The sequence below is a fragment of the Mustela nivalis genome, assembly GCF_964662115.1.
Source record: "Mustela nivalis genome assembly, chromosome: 2".
Classification (NCBI taxonomy): Eukaryota; Metazoa; Chordata; class Mammalia; order Carnivora; family Mustelidae; genus Mustela; species Mustela nivalis.
Window position 1 is genome coordinate 99,209,562 of NC_139021.1, and position 16,893 is coordinate 99,226,454.

Genomic DNA, 16,893 nt, shown 5'->3' on the forward strand with positions numbered 1-16,893 from the left:
TCCAACAAAACCCCATATCATGACGTATGTTAAGAATAAAACTGCTTTTGTGTTACAGTGCTATTTCTCAAAAACACACTGGGTAAAAATATTACAAGATAGAATATACTAGTGACTAAATGGGTTTATTTAAATAAACTCTTGAAGTACTATAGCAAAATTGTTTCTAACAACTGTTTCTAAAATTGTTTCGAACATAACATTTAAAATGATATATACATTTTTCTTTACTTTCGGACTTTAAAGCAACAACCAGAAAAGTATTATTAAACATTCTTTCAATGAGATCGATACACTGTCATTTAATAAAATTAAAAAATTTCTTGTGACTAATAAAACAGATAATAAAAACTTAAAAGCCTGCCTCAAAGTACAAATATATTTGGTGAGATCTGATAAATAGCATAAATCCTCCTATAGCTCTGTTGTCATTACAATTTAGAAACTGGGAACACAAAAAAAAAGAAAAAATGTGAGCCCACTATAATTACTATTAAGTACTTTCTGAATTGCAACTTTGTTAAAGCAAAATGCCAATCAATCATGGGCAGCCTCTCAATGTTCACCACAAGTTATAAGAAATAAGCTAAGTGTGTAGTCCTGCTGATTATCAGTAGACTCCCAAAGAGAAGACTCACTATATATACAATAAACAGGAAGTTCTTCTTGTATAAAATCAGAAATTTACATTAATAACTCTTCCTTTCAACATCAGTAGTACCCTTTTTTTAAAAAGACAATGTTAATGGAAATACTGAGCACTTAAAATTAGTAGTTCTAAAATTATACCAAAAAATTTGCATTTGCCTAATACTATGACACTCTTAAAGCTAAAGTTTCCAATGTACTTTCATTTTTTAAATACACAAGTTAAAAAAAATGGAAATGAAAGAAAAGGAAAGAAAATTTAAGTCTTAAGGACCTTCAACTTACTACATTTCTTTTAATCAAATATTAACAGAATACCAAAGACACGCCAGGCAGTACATTGGGAACTATGACAGATTGCATTATCTACCAGAAACTAAATCCTATATTATTCAGCTTCTGAATTTATTTTATGTTATTCAACCCAACACTTTCCTTTAAAAAGTTCTCACCCAACACAAGGAAGATATACGGTTTTTCCTAACAAATTCACTTGTCACTGTTTTACACAGGTCCCAGGAGTTATTATAGCTAGCATCTGTGACTAACAAAAGGGATCTGTTTCTGAAATATCACTGATTATTTTTTTCATTTACATGTAGGAGAGACAAGAATTCAGCAGATATAAACTGTTTCAGATACTTTATAGCATCCAAACTCAAGAAGAAAAAAAAAATTTAAAAAAAAGGAAAAGAAAAACTAAACTTAAATTACTTCGTATAGCTGATATTTTAGTCACAGCTTTTACTTTCTTTCATAAACAGAAGCATTACAAATTTTCATTTAGATGCAGTACTTTAAAAGCAAGTCCATTCTGAAAAGAGGAAAACTTGTTTTCAAATAATTCAAAGGAACTATCAAAAGTAGACAACATTTACATTTTCAGATACTATTCCATGTATCTATACTTGTGAACACACCCTACCGTTTCAAGCACTTCCGAATTTGTCATGGATGAAAAATATCTCTAGTCTCTAAGTTCCACCAGTTGAATCTAAACAGGCCAGATATCTAAGGCTTTTTATTCTCCAGTGTATAAAAAATAACACCGTTCTATTACATAGTCTCCAAAAAATAAAAACCTACACTTCCATTGCCATGATCTCTTTCACCAACTAAGTAAATTCTACTTTTTACACATTATCCTCCATTCGGTTAACGTGTTTACATTTAAAAGGAATCTGGCCATGGGCTTTCAACATCAATCCACATTGGTTTTATCACAACATCTGACAATTTAGACTAAACGGATCTACAAAGAAAAAAAAAAAGTAGGGTCCTAAATCCCAGGAAAAACTAACATCTCTGAGTTGTGTAAAGATCCTCTTTAAAAATCTTTCAGTTTAGATTATTTTCCCAGCAAACAAACAGGTCTTCTGCTAGAAATTCTCAACACTGCTCACGCAACAGACAGGATTTTCTTTCATCAGTGTAATCACTAGAACCACAACACAGTTCGGTTTCCAGAGTCGGATTACTTGACCTGCTTTTTCTGTTTTACCTTTTTAAATTAAAACAGTTTATTTCATGCAGTTACTCCTGCCTTAGCCTGCAGAAAGACGTTCGATATGAGAGACCTCCTGTAAGTGGCCCCAACTCCACAGCAGAGCCACAGAGAGCCACGCCAGCGGACCCCACCGTCTCCCGGGGAAGGGGCTCGGGCACCAGGCCGCCCCGCACACCTTCCTCGGCGAAACTCGGAGGCACCCCACACAAGCCCGATCATCCCCCCTTCCCCAATTCTAGAACCCCAGAGGTCGTTTCCTCTACGCAATCTTACCTTCATGATGATTCTGGGACCGCGATCCCCTCGAAAACACCAGATTCACCTGCACCTGGAGGGAAAACAAAAGACACCCAGTCGGCACCACACGCACCCTCTGCACCGGCGGAGGCGGAGGGAACCGAGCGCAGCCCGAACCCCGAAGAAAGCGCCGTGGCGGACGTCAGCCCCCGAACCGAAGACGAGGGGCTCCCCGTGGCCTCGCCAGCCCCGCAAACCCAGCCACCTCCACAGTTCGGCCGCTTCCCGTCCCCATTGTCGGGACCCGACGGAGTTTCCCGTCTCCGACAATGACGCCATTTCTGTCAGAGAAGAAACTCACAACAAGCCCGGGGGCCGGCGCAGGGCCGGCTGTCCTCCCCGAGGGCCTCCGGGCCCGGCCGAGCGGGTCGGCGCCCCAGAGGGTCGCGCAGCCCCGCTTCCGAGCCGGAGCAGGCCCGGGCCCGAGGGGCCCCGGGTGGGGGCGGCGGAGAGGCCAGGCGGGCCGGAGGGCCGCGGGCAGGACCGACCCGCCGCTCAGCCGCTGCCCACGTCCCGCTCCGAGGCGGAGACCAGACAAGTGCGAGTGGGATCCCCGGCTCCCGGGCCGCGAGGGCCGCCAGAGGACCGGGGGGCCGGGAGCAGACACTGCCCCCCGCGCCGGCCCGGGCCCCCCACCGCGGCCCAGAGCCGCTAAACCGCTGAGTGTGCAGCCGCCAGGCTGGGGGGCGACTCGGACTCGGCAACTGCATGGGGGCGGGGGCTCCCGGAAGGCCGAGGCCCCGAATCCGGGCGCCCGGCGAGACCACCGAGCGATCGCCCCCGGCTCCTCGGCCGGGGCCGCGGACTCCCGAAAGGACCCCTCACGGGACCGCGAAATCCTCAGAAAATGCCCCTACCTTCGGCGGAGGCGAGCTCTCACCCTGGCACGTCCAGAGTTCCCTCCCCGGCTCCCCCCCAAAACCAGCAGGCCCGGGGGAGAGATGGGGGAAGAAGGGCGGCGGGTCCAGCGGCTGCTGAGGCTGAAGCTCCGGCTCCTCCTCCTCCCGCGGCGGCGACTGGTACCTTTGTTTGGCGGCCGCTCGGGCTCCCTCGCTGGGGGGAGGGGGGGGAAGACGAAAAATCCCTCCCGGACTGGAGGTCCGGGCCCCGGATCGCGCTGCCCTCCAGAGGACGGCGGCGCCAGACCCTCTGCGGCTCCCTCCGGGCAAAGGTCCAGGCGGTGGCCGTGGCGGCGGCAAGCTTCAGCTCTAGAGTCTCCCTCCGCTCCGGCGCCCGAGCTCCTCACTCCGGACTCGACTGACGGGCAAACATCGCTTCCCCCCCCACCCCAAGATCCCCCCTCCCTTCTTTCTCCCCTCCCCTAGATATTTTCCCCTCCCCTACCTCTTTCCCGGATGGCCCCTCAGACGACCTCGGATTGGTTAGCATTCTTTAGAACCCGCCCATCCCCTATTCTTATTGGTCCCCGGGATACAAACAACGACGCCATTTTCCCACCACTTCTATGGAAACAGAAAGTTACTCCTCAAAGCTTCCCGGGAAATGTAGTCCAACCTCTAGGGCCAATGCGAAAGCCTTTGCCCAGGAGAACTGCAAAACCCGCAATGCCCCGCGTCGGCGTGAGGCAAGTAGCGGGGGGAGGGGGAAGGGGCGGGGACACAAAGCAGTGGGGAGGCGGCAACGACGCCTGCGCAGTGTGACCGGGATGGCGCATTTTCTTGCACCGAGTGATGCGGAGTCGCTGGCGGCTGAGGAGGGCGGAGAGTTCTGTGGTGAAGTAGGGGGAGGGATCCATGTAGGCGTCAGGCGGAGCGTTGCTCTGAACTATAAAGTGGGAAGTTGATGCTGGGCACTACTACGCCCGGGCCGGCGGCGCGAAAGTTGTGATCTCACCGTTGAACCGTGAGCGGCTGTGGTGGCGGCCGGGGGGGGGACCCGGATGGGAGTGAGGGCGGGGGAGGCGGGAAGGCGGGGTCGAGGGGAAAGAAAGAAAGGAGGGTGAGGACCCGGATGCTGAACCGGATTGTGTATGAATTTTCCATCCTCGCTGGAGAAGGGGAGGAGCGGAGGGGTGACCTCGTAGGGCGGAAGGGGGCATCCCAGCCGAGAGGAAGCAGGAACCTCACCGGCCCTGCGGGCTCCGACTAGCAGAGGAGCGCCGGGAAGCGCTTTGGCCAAGTCTCTGCGAAAAATCTGCCTCGAAGTTACTTAAATCCGCTGCCTGTAGCTTGGGCAGTTTTGTTCAGGTCTGTCACCACCCGGGGTTTGAGTGAAAGGATCCGTTCTGCGTTTCCAGCTACGCTGATACTCGTCTGGCACCACTTAGCAATTTTGAAATCAGATCATTCCCTTTAAAAAAACAAAAAGCAACTTGCACGGTATTCTGACTTTTTATACTGCAAGTTTATGCCCTGATTTCATCCTCCAGCGCGTTAGAACCATGAGGTTCATTCAGTCCTTCCCGTGCTTATTGGGCGCCTGCCGTCTGGAAAACGGTACGGACGGGAGTAAAGTGGACCCACAAGTGGGTGTGAAGTTGGTAAAAGTGGTGAGTGCTGCGAAGGAGAGTTACGTGATGATTTGAAATAGGGAATTCGACTTAAGGGAAGCAGAGTGAAGATCGAGCCCAGGGTGGGTTAGCAGGAGTTAATAGGGAAAGAACTTTCCAGACGGAAAAAAATAACATCTTGGGAGCCTTGTATCTAGAGAGAAATTTTAAAGTGTGAAGAACTAGCATAGTTAGTTATAATAACATAGTTAGTTATAATAACAAAAATGATGATAATAAAGTGTGAAGAACTGAAGCTGGGGGTGGGGGAGGCGGAGTAGCCCAGTCTTCCAGACAGTTTGTTAGGGAGTGTGTTCTTACCTAAGAGCAAAGGGATGTCTCCGAAGGGTTCTCAGTTGGTTGGGAAATAGGGCCAGATCTGAATTTTGCTGGCCGAAGAGTAGAGATCTGCATTAGAGGGGCAAATGCAGGGAGCCCAACCAGATTATGTCAGTAGTAGTCCATACAGGGGGGACAGTTATTTTTATGTTAATATTCATCCATCAATTGTATGAACAAATTAAAGGCAGTTTTCCAGTTTTGAAAGTGAGTAGTTTCAGACTCTCTCACAGAGGCATCCTGTAGTTATTCAGTCTAAAAACAAGATAGTTGATTTTATGTAACACTAATGCCTCTTTATGTTGGAGTCTAGTACCTACCTGATGACTGAAATTTCCAGCCATAATAGGAAGCTTTGCATTAAAAGGGGGGAGGGTGAGGAAGCAGGTAGGGTATAGGCTGCTGTATGTAGAAACCCTGAGATTTAAGAAGACACAAAACAGATTACTTTTCAATATGTAGAAAAATTAAGGTTCCTGTGTTTCCCCACTACTGAGAATACTTGTGTATAAACATCCTGTAGGAAAGGAACATGAATTCACTTATTAAGAGTTTCTTACGGTAATTTTTAAAAATTAGGGGCACCTGGGTGGCTCAGTCATTAAGTGTCTGCCTTCAGCTAGGGTCACAGTCTCAGGGTCCTGGGATCGAGCCCTGCACTGGGCTCCCTGCTCAGTGGAAGCCTGCTTCTCCCTCTCCTACTCCCCCTGCTTGTGTTCCCTCTTCTGTCTCTCTCTGTCAAATGAATAAATAAAATCTTTGCTAAAAAGATAATTTTAAAAAATTTATGATGCATATTTTTTGTTTTTTAATGGCATCAACCAAAGCCTTAAGAATTGGAACAAAGGGGCGCCTGGGTGGCTCAGTGGGTTAAGCTGCTGCCTTCGGCTCAGGTCATGATCTCAGGGTCCTGGGATCGAGTCCCGCATGGGGCTCTCTGCTCAGCAGGGAGCCTGTTTCCTCCTCTCTCTCTCTCTGCCTGCCTCTCCAACTACTTGTGATTTCTCTCTGTCAAATAAATAAATAAAATCTTTAAAAAAAAAAAAAAAAAAAAAGAATTGGAACAAAGGTGGTTAGCTCTGACTTCTGGGCAAGAGTATACTTGCCTCCATATGAAGACAAAAGAGTTCTTGAAAGGTAGACTCATTATTTCAAGTTAAGTGTGTTCTGGAGGTTGTGAAAAAAGATAAACATGATTATTGCTCTCAACCTGTTATGGAAGAGATGGCTATCAACTGTTTAAAATGCAGAAATATATAAATAAGATCCCTTTTTTTGTTTATCCTACCTTTAATTCTGTTTAATAATCTTATTTAAATGATTATTCTTCCTGCTTGTCATCCTTTCTTTTTCTGATCTCTTAAGAATGAAGTAATATGTCAGGATATCTGGTTAAGCATCTGCCTTCGGCTTTGGTCATGATCCTGAGATCGAGTCCCACATTGGGCTCCTTGCACAGCAGGGAGCCTGCTTCTCTCTCTGCCTGCTGTTCCCTCTGCTTGTGCGCTCTATCTCTCTCTCTATGACAAATAAATAGACAAAATCTAAGAAGAAGGAAAAAAAAATGAGGCAACATGTCAGAGTTTAAACAGTAGAGATAAGAGGTTACTAGTTTTTAGATAGTTTCAAAATATTTTCTGAACCTTTTTTTTCCCCTGTGACATACTGGGTATTAATTGTCAGTCAAGGCAGGTGTCAATCAGAGCAGTCAAGGCATTCCATTTCTACATGGAATGTTTCTCTTTGAGGTCATATTGCTAAGATGATTTCCTTTGCTGGAGTACTCAGTTCTGAAGATTGTTTCTCCTTGTTACTTAAGAGGAGATTACAGAAAACACACTTTCAGTTCATGATCCTAAAGACCAAACCATTGTTATAGAAGCAAAAGAAAGCAGATAAAGGTAAGAAGCCACCTAAAATGTGCCAAGATGTCAGAGTAATTAGAAAAGTATATTCCTAAGATAAGGACAAATAAAAATAGCAAAAGATACAAAGAAGCCAAGTAGGGGTTGGATTCAACAGTAAAAAAGTTTGGTAGGAAGGCCACAAATAGTATTCTAGAAAACACTGAAGGTAAAACTCCCAATAATAAATCGCTACAAGGGAAGTGTGTGTGTGTGTGTGTATACACAAGGTAATATTTTTGATAATTGTATTCAAGTTAGTGTACGTCTTAAATGGATTGATTGTAAACAAAGTATAAGAGAAGTTTTCGCCTTATATTTTAAGATATAAAATTTATTCATTCTAATGCTCATTGAAAATATGTTTACTAATTTATGTAATCAGTCAAATATAGAAGTATCTAATTCTGTGTATTTGTTTTGACATTGATTTGATGTCAACAATTTAAGCCCTTATGGTTGAGTAAAATAAGAATGGCTTAGTTTAGTATAAGTTTTGTATCTGAGGAAATCACTTACAGCCCAGGTGAATACTATGACCAATGAAATCACTTGAAGATTTTCTTTTTTTTTTTATGAGATAATTTACATGTGTGGTTCACCCATATAAAGTTAACATTTTAGTATATTCATAGGGTTGTGCAACCAACACCACAGTCTAATTGTAGAGTATTTTAATTCCTACAGAAAGAAACTTCATACTCCCTCTTCTTGCTACCACAGTGCTAGGCAGTTATCAGTCTATTTTCTGTGTTTGTGATTTGCCTTTTCTGAAGATGGGCTTCTTTTACTTACATGTTTCAAGATTTCATATATGTAGCATTTTCTTATACAACATACTGAAAGTCTGCCTGTACAAAAACAACTTGATATACAAATCGCTTTGCATTTGGAACTCAAAATTAATTCAGTTATTATTTCTCCTTATTCACAGATCAGCTTTGAAGTTTAAAAACAATGGAGAAAACTCAAGAAACAGTCCAAAGAATTCTTCTAGAACCCTATAAGTATTTACTTCAGTTACCAGGTAACTGTTTAGTTATAGTCCATAGATCCATTATAGGGTCTTGTGATAGAGTTGTGGTCATTCAAATGCTAGCATACAGAAAAGATTTCCTATTTAATAAGGGATGCATACAAGGAAAATTACAAATAGAACATTTTTTTTTAAGTTTTTTTTTTTTAATTTATTTGACAGACGGATCACAAGTAGGCAGAGAGGCAGGCAGAGAGAGAGAGAGAGGAGGAGGCAGGCTCCCTGCTGAGCAGAGAGCCCAGTGTGAGGCTCGATCCCAGGACCCTGGGATCATGACCTGAGCCGAAGGCAGAGGCTTTAACCACTGAGCCACCCAGGCACCCACAAATAGAACATTTTAGTTTTATGTTCTTAAAGAGGTTATTTTGGGGATGCCTGGCTGGCTCAGTCGCTTAAGCATCTGCCTTTCACTTGGGGTCCTCCCGGATCGGGCAGTGAGGAGCCTGCTTCTCCTTCTGCCTGCCACTGCCCCTGCTCTCTCTCTGAGAAATAAATAAATAAAATCTTAAAAAGGGGGGGGATATTTTTGAAGTACCCTTTTAAAAATGTCCGTTTATACAACGTAACTAAAAAAAAAAATACTGAAAACATTTGAGTACGCCATTGGAGGTTTTGGGATGCCACACAATCCTATTCCCTACTATTTAGGTGTCAGGGGCTTTTATGCCAATTTGTGTAACAACAAAAAGCTTTACTTTCTATGTTCATGTTTTCCACTGTCATCCACACACTGCATTTCTTATGCTACTAGTTGTTTTAAGAGCCAAATAGTACTGCATCTCTAAGTCACATTACTTGGAAACAAGACCCACATTATTCTTATATAAAGATGGGTCACCTGAACTAGGCTTCTTACGGTAACACCTGCCTAATCATGTATATGTTTGTTTTATTTTGCTATTTTTTTAACTTGGTCTGGAAAATGGTGATAGCAAGTTAAAACTCATATATATAATAGGGGTGGGTTCCTGTAACAAAAATTCATTCACAGACCAGTTACTTGAAACTTGGAATGTACTTTCTTGTAGAAATGATATAAAAGATGGTGAGTTAGTTGACAACCCTAAAACCCTATTTAGCCCATAAGATAGCTAACCTATAGACCAGTGATGTTCTCAAATCAGTCATAATAAACGCTTTTTCATTTCTGTTCTCACCTTTCTTTGTGGACACACCTCGGTGGTATTATGTGTGTTTCTATTCTTTATAGCCTGGAGAGGATAAATATGGTTATCAGAAGCTGAAGAGTGGTAGCTCCCCCGCTACATCTTGAAGGCCATCATGATTAGCATCATTTCTATGCTGGCAGACCTACATGGAGATGTACCTGCTAATGTCTGTGTTTCAGAAAAATGGAGGGAACCAGGGCGTCTTTGGATGGGGCCATGATCCTGGGGTCGTGGGATCAAGCCCTGCATGGAGCTCCCTGCTCAGCAAGAAGCGTGCTTCTCCCTCTCCCACTCCCCCTGCATGTGTCCCCCACCCAAATAAAATCTTTAAAAAAAAGTAATAATTCACCAAAGCTTATTAAATGAAATCTAATTAACAACATAAAGATATTCCATAGTACTATAGAAGCAATATAAAAGGATCCTAAATTTGTTAGATATAAATTACCTTCCACTATGATGAGTCCAGAGACAAATAAAATCCTGCTTCTTAAAAGTTAAAATCCTAACATATTAAAGATGAAATCCTCAAGATGCAAAGGACAAAGAAAATTTACACTTTTTAAAAAACCAGTCTGTTACTATTTTTTTAAGTTTTTATTTATTTGACAGAGAGCATAAGCAGTAGCAGTCAGAGGGAGAGAAGCAGGCTCCCCACTGAGAAAGGAGCCCAATGCAGGCCTCAATCCCAGGACCCCCAGACCATGACCTGCACTGAGGGCAGATGCCCAACTGACTGAGCCACTCAAGACATCCAGGGTCTGTTACTATTTTTTAATTCATTAAAGGTAGTGCACCTCTTTATTGCCTGTACCCAGGGCAGACAACGTTGATTGCCTTGCCCTTGTCATGTGCTGCTTTTTATTGATATATAACTATATAAACAATTATTCTAAGTACAGCTCAAAAAGTTGACTAGGGGGGCACCTGGGTGGCTCAATTGGTTGAGCATCTAACTTCAGCTCAGGTCATGGTACCGGGTCCTGGGATCAAGCCCCATGTTGGGGCTCTGCACTCAGCAGAGAGTGTGCTTCTCTCTCTCCTTCTGCCCCTCACCCCCATTGCACATGTGCATACGCTGTCTCTCAAATAAATCTTTTTTTTTTTTTTAAGAGAAAAGAATAATGAAAAGTTGCCTGCTTTTTAAGAAAAAGCCAAGAGGCATCTGGTTAGCTTAGTCAATTAAGCATCTTGACTCTTGATTTCAGCTCAGATTTCAGAATCTGATTTTGAGATCAGGTTCTCTCTCTCCCTCTGCCCCACCTACTTCCCCCCAAAAAAGAAAAAGCCAAGACACCCCCTTTGAGTGATTTATTCAGCAGCTAGTAACTACACTTATCTCAGGGTGTCCTGCTGAGAAACAGGATGATGTTTCTCCTGCACTCTACCCATTGTTGGACTTACTTTGTAACAAGGTTGCAGACACTGGCTAGAACTGGGCTGTGGTAAAACATGCCAGTTATCAGTGCTGTGAAGCATCTAAGGAGTGTCTCCTGTTCTGCTAAGCAAAGCAGGGACCATCTGTAGCTAATTTTACCAATAATGTTTACCTGTATAATGAACTTCTGTAACATTTTATTTAATCCTCATTATCCTATAGTATTTTAACATTTAAAACTCTCATTAAGTATGTCACTTTTTTACTAATACAGTCTTGTTCCATTATAGAATATAACCTCAAAAGATTTTCCTAAAGAAACAGAAAATTATGAAGCACCTAGCTGAATCATTCAGTGGAGTATGTGACTCTTGGGGTTGTAAATTCAAGCCCCCTGCTGGGTGTAGAGATTACTTAAAAAATAAAAATCTTTGTGGTGCTTGGGTGGCTCAGTCATTTAAGCATCTGCCTTTGGGTCAGCTCATGATCCTGGGGTCCTGGGATCAAGACCCATGTCAGGCACCCTGCTCAGCAAGCAGAGAGTTTGCTTCTCCTTCTCCCTTAGCTCCTCCCCCCAACTCGTGCTGTCTCCCTCTGTATCTCAAATGAATAAATAGAATCTAAAAAATAAATTACAAAACAAAAATAAATAAAAATCTTTAAAAAGAAATAGGAAGTAGGGGAATTAGGTATGGAGGGCACATGATATAATGAGCATTGGGTGTTATATGCAACTGATGAATCACTAAATTTTACCCCAGAAACTAATAATACAGTGTGTGTTAACTAAATTGAATTTAAGTTAAAAATTTTTTTTAAATGAGGGGTGTCTGGGCCGCTTAGTTTGTTAAGCATCCATCTTGTGATTTCAGCTCAGGTCATGATCTTAGTTAGGGTCACGAGATTGATCCCTCATCAGGCTCCACAAGGAGTCTGCTTAAGATTCTCTCCTCTTCCTGCCCCTCTGCTTGTAACATGCAGTTTACCCCCCCCCATAAATAAATAAATAAAGTCTTTTAAAAAGAGATAGGAAATTGCATTATGCATAATAAACCGATTTTTCACAGAGAACTCAGAGTTCCTAATGAAATTAGGATGTTACTGGGGCTCCTGGGTGGCTCAGTGGTTTGGGCTGCTGCCTTCGGCTCAGGTCATGATCTCAGGGTCCTGGGATCGAGCCCCGCATCGGGCTCCCTGCTCCGCGGGAAGCCTGCTTCCCTCTCTCTCTCTCTCTGCCTGCCTCTCTGCCTACTTGTGATCTCTGTCTGTCAAATAAATAAATAAAATTAAATTAAAAAAAGAAATTAGGATGTTACTCTGCATTCATTCTATCAGGAATAATATCAGGACTTTAAGTCTTAAAGTGATTTAAAGGTAAGCCAGGCCATTTATTCTGTCGAAAAGTTACTCTTGCTATTAAAAGATTATAATAATTAGCAATTATTAGTATTAGGATTTTCTGGAATTTGTGAAGTCAAATGACTTTTTTACTTATTTGCGCTAGGGTAGGTCCCCAGGCTGGGAATTAGTAATGTTAAAGTCTTTAAAAGAGGAGAGGTAACTGGGGGGTTCTTGGGTGGCTCAGTTGAGCATCAGACTCTTGACTTGGGCTCAGGTCATGATCTTGGGGTCATGGCCATCAGGCTCCACATTCAGCACAGAGTTTGCTTGTCCTTTCCCTCCCTCTCTGCCCCTACCCCCACTCACACACTCTTCTTCTAAAATAAATATTTTTAAGAAATAAATAAGAAAGGTAATTATCATGTGCTTCTTTTAATTTTGAGGGATCTCTTTGACTAGCACCTGTTAGAAATTATTTGGGGCCTTAAAACTATCCACCCAGACCCCAGACTATGGTTAAAGGAAAAAAAATACTGAAACACAACTACATTACCTTTAAGTTAAGCCATTTATGTGCTCTTTTCTATGTACATTCAAAAGCAAAAAGGAAAAATGTGGCTCCACATTGATTCTTTGTGTTCTTTATCTTCTAAACTTGTTTTTTAAAGCGATACAGTTACTTTGCACAGATGTGCTTTGTCAGTATAGCTCAGATTGGCCTTTGTTAAACTGGAAAGTAGATCAAAGTACAAACTATATATCTGCTACCCGGACCATGCTTACCTTAAAGGTTAGTAGACAGAAAATACTGCTTCTCGAACCCTAAAAGATCCTTCTTTTTTAGACTTCTCACAAAAAGTGCAACTTTTTTTCATTTGGATATGGGATGAGAGTTTATTCATTTGCTTGGGTGACTGGTGCAGAGAAAACATAGATAGGTCTTAGAAAATACTGTTTTTGTTCACTGAAACTTTTTATGTAACTTTTTCTGAAACCATCTGAAATTAGGATGTTACTGTGCATTCATTCTATCAGGAAGCTTATAGAACGCTATTAAAAGAACTGGTTGGAGTTTTTCTCTACCATTCCTTTATATTTGGGCAAAAATGACTTCTATTGATAACTACTACCCAAAAACCTCTTGAGCTTTCCATGTAAGAAAATGATAATATTGAAAAACTAATGGCCCTAGTCAAAATAAAAAGATTAACTTTTGACTAAACTGGAATGCTGAAAGGGAATACTTCAGGGAATGGTCACCTCATTTTTTGATAGGAAAGAAGCAGAGTTATACAGTCTCTAAAACCTTAATTTAAAGAAATGGTAGATAATTTTAAGAGGTAATTTTGTGATATTTTATTGAATTCAATAGCAAAGTACATTTTATTAGAAATACCTACAGTTCTCTGAAAACAGACATTGCTGACTAACTGCCGCTGACTAGGCTGACTTATTTTTCAGAAAAGGAATGAATTAGATCATAGTTCCTAAAATGCCCACATTTCATTCCAAAATTGTTGATACAAGTTAAGATGAAAGGAGTGGGCTTACTAATGGGCCATTTGCATACTTTAGGATCTCCTTGAATGCCCTGATTTCAAAAGACCATGAGCTTTCAGAATGCGAATTTTGGTAGAGGAGGCTTAGGGAGGGCCCAGCAGTGATGCGGCTGGATTCAAGTTTGAACAGTTTCCAAGGAAGTTCTGAATGTTTTTTTTTAATAACTGAAATATTAATTTTATTGCCAAATTTTATTCTTTAATTTCAGGTAAACAAGTGAGAACCAAACTTTCACAGGCATTTAATCATTGGCTAAAAGTTCCAGAAGACAAACTACAGGTATTTAGGCAATTCTAACGTTGTTCTTAATCCCTAACAAATAGATGTGACGTAAAATACTGTTGCTCTTAATGAGTTTAATGTGGATACATGTATTGTTTTATATTGAGGTTGCTAAATAATTATTCATTACAAAAAACTAAGAAATCTGAGACTCTTGTAATCTGTTAAGTATTTATAAGCTGTTTTGAATAGGTCAAATAAAATGAAATTGTCACTTGTCTTTTTTGTAGATTATCATTGAAGTGACAGAAATGTTGCATAATGCCAGTTTGCTCATCGATGATATCGAAGACAACTCAAAACTCCGACGTGGCTTTCCAGTGGCACACAGCATCTATGGAATTCCATCTGTCATCAATTCTGCCAATTATGTGTATTTCCTTGGCCTTGAGAAAGTCTTAACCCTTAATCACCCAGATGCAGTGAAGCTTTTCACCCACCAGCTTTTGGAACTCCATCAGGGACAAGGTCTAGATATTTATTGGAGGGATAATTACACTTGTCCCACTGAAGAAGAATATAAAGCAATGGTGCTGCAGAAGACAGGTGGACTCTTCGGATTAGCAGTAGGTCTCATGCAGTTGTTCTCTGACTACAAAGAAGATCTAAAGCCACTGCTTAATACACTGGGGCTCTTTTTCCAAATTAGGGATGATTATGCTAATCTACACTCCAAAGAATATAGTGAAAACAAAAGCTTTTGTGAAGATCTAACAGAGGGAAAGTTCTCCTTCCCTACTATTCATGCTATTTGGTCGAGGCCTGAAAGCACGCAAGTGCAGAATATCTTGCGTCAGAGAACCGAGAATGTAGATATTAAAAAATACTGTGTACATTATCTTGAGGATGTAGGTTCTTTTGAATACACTCGGAGTACTCTTAAAGAGCTTGAATCTAAAGCCTATAAACAAATCGATGCACGTGGTGGGAACCCTGAGCTTGTAGCCCTAATTAAGCACTTAAGCAAAATGTTCAAAGAAGAGAATGAATAATATTAAGCCATTTCCAGTTAGACCTGGTAGCTTATTGCAGTTGACTATTTTTTTGTCTTTTAGCCTATCACTTTTTAAAAAATTTGGACCGAGCTGTCACTCTCCACAAACCGAATGAATGAGGGTGATGTAAATGAGGTGGTTTTGATTTAGAACCCCTTTGTATAGATAATCATCATAGTACAAAGTTGAAAGAATCAAAACGGGCCACATTTAAGTAGTTCTGATTTGAATGTCAGAATGTGCTATGTCTGGACCTTATGGACAACTGCCACAAATGTTCTGTTGATTCTGTCAATAAAGAAGACTTCAGCTTCCAGGAATTTTTATCCAGATACTTCCTAACTGTGCTATATGGACAATTTCCCATTCGTTTACTCCAGTTTCAAGTCAGTGACTCCTTGGGACCAGTTTCTGTAGCGAGCTGGCCCAAAGACCACTGGACCTCCTCTTCCTAAATGTTGTTACTTACAATATCTCGGTCTCTTCTTGGAAACTCCCTCACTAAAGTCTTCCATGAAAAAGCTGACCTTGATAAGCATTAAGTGCACTAGTCTTTTTTTCTTACCCCCTTCCTTTTTTTTCTTCCTCCCTGCCCAGCAAATTCTGCTTTTTAACCAGGGAGACTCCACTTAATGAAATTTATACGCTAGTCCAAATTCATTCATTTTTTTCCTTATAATTTGTGTCCCCAAAACAGATTGATACCTGGATACAGCAATGTCTTTCCATTTGAGAAGAAACAAAAGGTACATGGAAAGAGTATTTTAGGGAGGAGCTTTTATTTAAGCCTTTTTGTAGTCTCCTACTGGTTAGTAAGTAAAAATCATTAAAGAGCTGTTTGCTCACCTTAAGTACAAAAGTAGGGGGAAACGCCCTTTTCCTTGCCACTGAGGTCACTACTCCCCCTTAAAGGCAATTGGTGCTTGAATAAAAAAGGAAATAGGTATCTTTAATCTCTGATTAAAGGAATGAGAAGTGTTAACCTGAGAGCTAGTGCCTGGCTGAAAAGTAGTCAAAGACCCTGCTGTCAGGTACTCTCAATTAGCTTTATAGTGCTTTAACCCTGACTCTCTATCCCTTTTGTGTGCTTTCTACCCTGAACACCCTGGAGCCACCTGGCAACAAGAGGTAGGAGAAAAGAAAAGAAAAACCCTGATTCCTTAGTTTACAAGTGTTGCTGACCTCCCCAAATGAAACTTTTCCAGAAACGTTGCATATTGCTTGTTTGGTTCCATTATATGTTTTGGCAGATTTAATCACTATGAACTTGCATGAAAAAAATCTCACTGAAGCCCTCAACCCAACCTTTGAAGAGTTGGGTAGTACCTTCACTAGTTTTTAAGATAATTTGAGTCTTCCATTTTAATTGAAAATCATGGGTATTTATGCTGCATTATGGAAATTTGAACTGTGTTTATGAATCCATTACTTAAAAACTTAAAGATTAGTCAAAAAGATCTAATGCTAACTATATAAACAAAATATTTACCTTTAAGATGAAGGCTGCTTAAGTTGATTATTCCTTACCTAATCAAATTAATTTTGGCCTGGTGCTATTCATGATTCCTTTGTCATTTGTATCTGGTCTTTGTCAAGGACAGAAATGCTTGACCTTGAATTGGAGTCTTACAAAAAGAGTCATTTTATCCATTAAGTAATCAAAAGTCTATTCTTTTCACCTTGAACTATAATCACAGTTGTCAATACAGAAGAACAATGTAAGAGTACTTTAAATCTAGTAAAAATATATTAATTTATCTACTTAGGTTTAAACTACAGTATTTTTTTTTCTGCTTAAAGGAATGTCTTGGAACCAAAGTAAACTGGATTTTGGATGTAGAAGACCTGTAATTTTGAAATATTTTCCTATTTTCTAGTCTATAGAGGTTCAAAAAATAAATTGACTTTTTTCCTTGCCAAAGCCAAAA

General features: G+C 41.3%; 2 protein-coding genes across 26 annotated transcripts in view; one reads left to right on the forward strand and one right to left on the reverse strand.

Moving 5' to 3' along the window:
• ARID4B (AT-rich interaction domain 4B) overlaps positions 1 to 3,743 on the reverse strand; it is a 146,351-nt gene extending 142,608 nt beyond the window's left edge. For 4 of the 10 annotated variants that reach the window (XR_014308841.1, XM_082720731.1, XM_082720727.1 and 1 more), the window contains exons 1-2: positions 3,310 to 3,742; positions 2,429 to 2,483 (exon numbers count right to left, since the gene is read on the reverse strand). Coding sequence is in view for 8 of the 10 variants with exons in the window: in XM_082720731.1 (XP_082576857.1) it covers positions 2,429 to 2,434 (6 nt within the window). In the remaining 2 variants the exon portion in view is untranslated. Of the gene's footprint in view, positions 1 to 2,428; positions 2,484 to 3,309 lie in introns of all 10 variants that reach the window. The other 6 variants (XR_014308840.1, XM_082720732.1, XM_082720733.1 and 3 more) reach the window with 5 other exon arrangements.
• A 159-nt stretch (positions 3,744 to 3,902) lies between these two features.
• Positions 3,903 to 16,893, forward strand: GGPS1 (geranylgeranyl diphosphate synthase 1). 16 transcript variants are annotated; one of them, XR_014308857.1, is made up of 7 exons: positions 6,128 to 6,149; positions 6,370 to 6,437; positions 7,147 to 7,201; positions 8,139 to 8,231; positions 13,897 to 13,967; positions 14,201 to 15,711; positions 16,111 to 16,893. XR_014308857.1 is itself a non-coding variant. In XM_082720760.1 (5 exons), exons 3-5 carry the CDS (start codon positions 8,162 to 8,164, stop codon positions 14,960 to 14,962), a joined length of 903 nt encoding a protein of 300 aa, XP_082576886.1. In that variant the 5' UTR covers positions 4,088 to 4,315; positions 7,147 to 7,201; positions 8,139 to 8,161; the 3' UTR covers positions 14,963 to 16,893. The 16 variants fall into 16 exon arrangements, 8 of the variants coding, with proteins under 8 accessions (XP_082576889.1, XP_082576887.1, XP_082576886.1 ...); XR_014308853.1 differs by lacking the exons at positions 6,128 to 6,149; positions 6,370 to 6,437 and adding an exon at positions 4,088 to 4,315; XR_014308855.1 differs by lacking the exons at positions 6,128 to 6,149; positions 6,370 to 6,437 and adding an exon at positions 4,110 to 4,185.

Excerpts from the sequence above, each read along its gene's own strand:
- GGPS1 (XM_082720763.1), top strand. The coding sequence starts at position 8,162 with ATGGAGAAAACTCAAGAAACAGTCCAAAGAATTCTTCTAGAACCCTAT. Across the intron at positions 8,232-13,896 it reads GTATTTACTTCAGTTACCAG|GTAAACAAGTGAGAACCAAA; the intron begins GTAACTGTTTAG and ends CTTTAATTTCAG. Across the intron at positions 13,968-14,200 it reads TTCCAGAAGACAAACTACAG|ATTATCATTGAAGTGACAGA; the intron begins GTATTTAGGCAA and ends TCTTTTTTGTAG.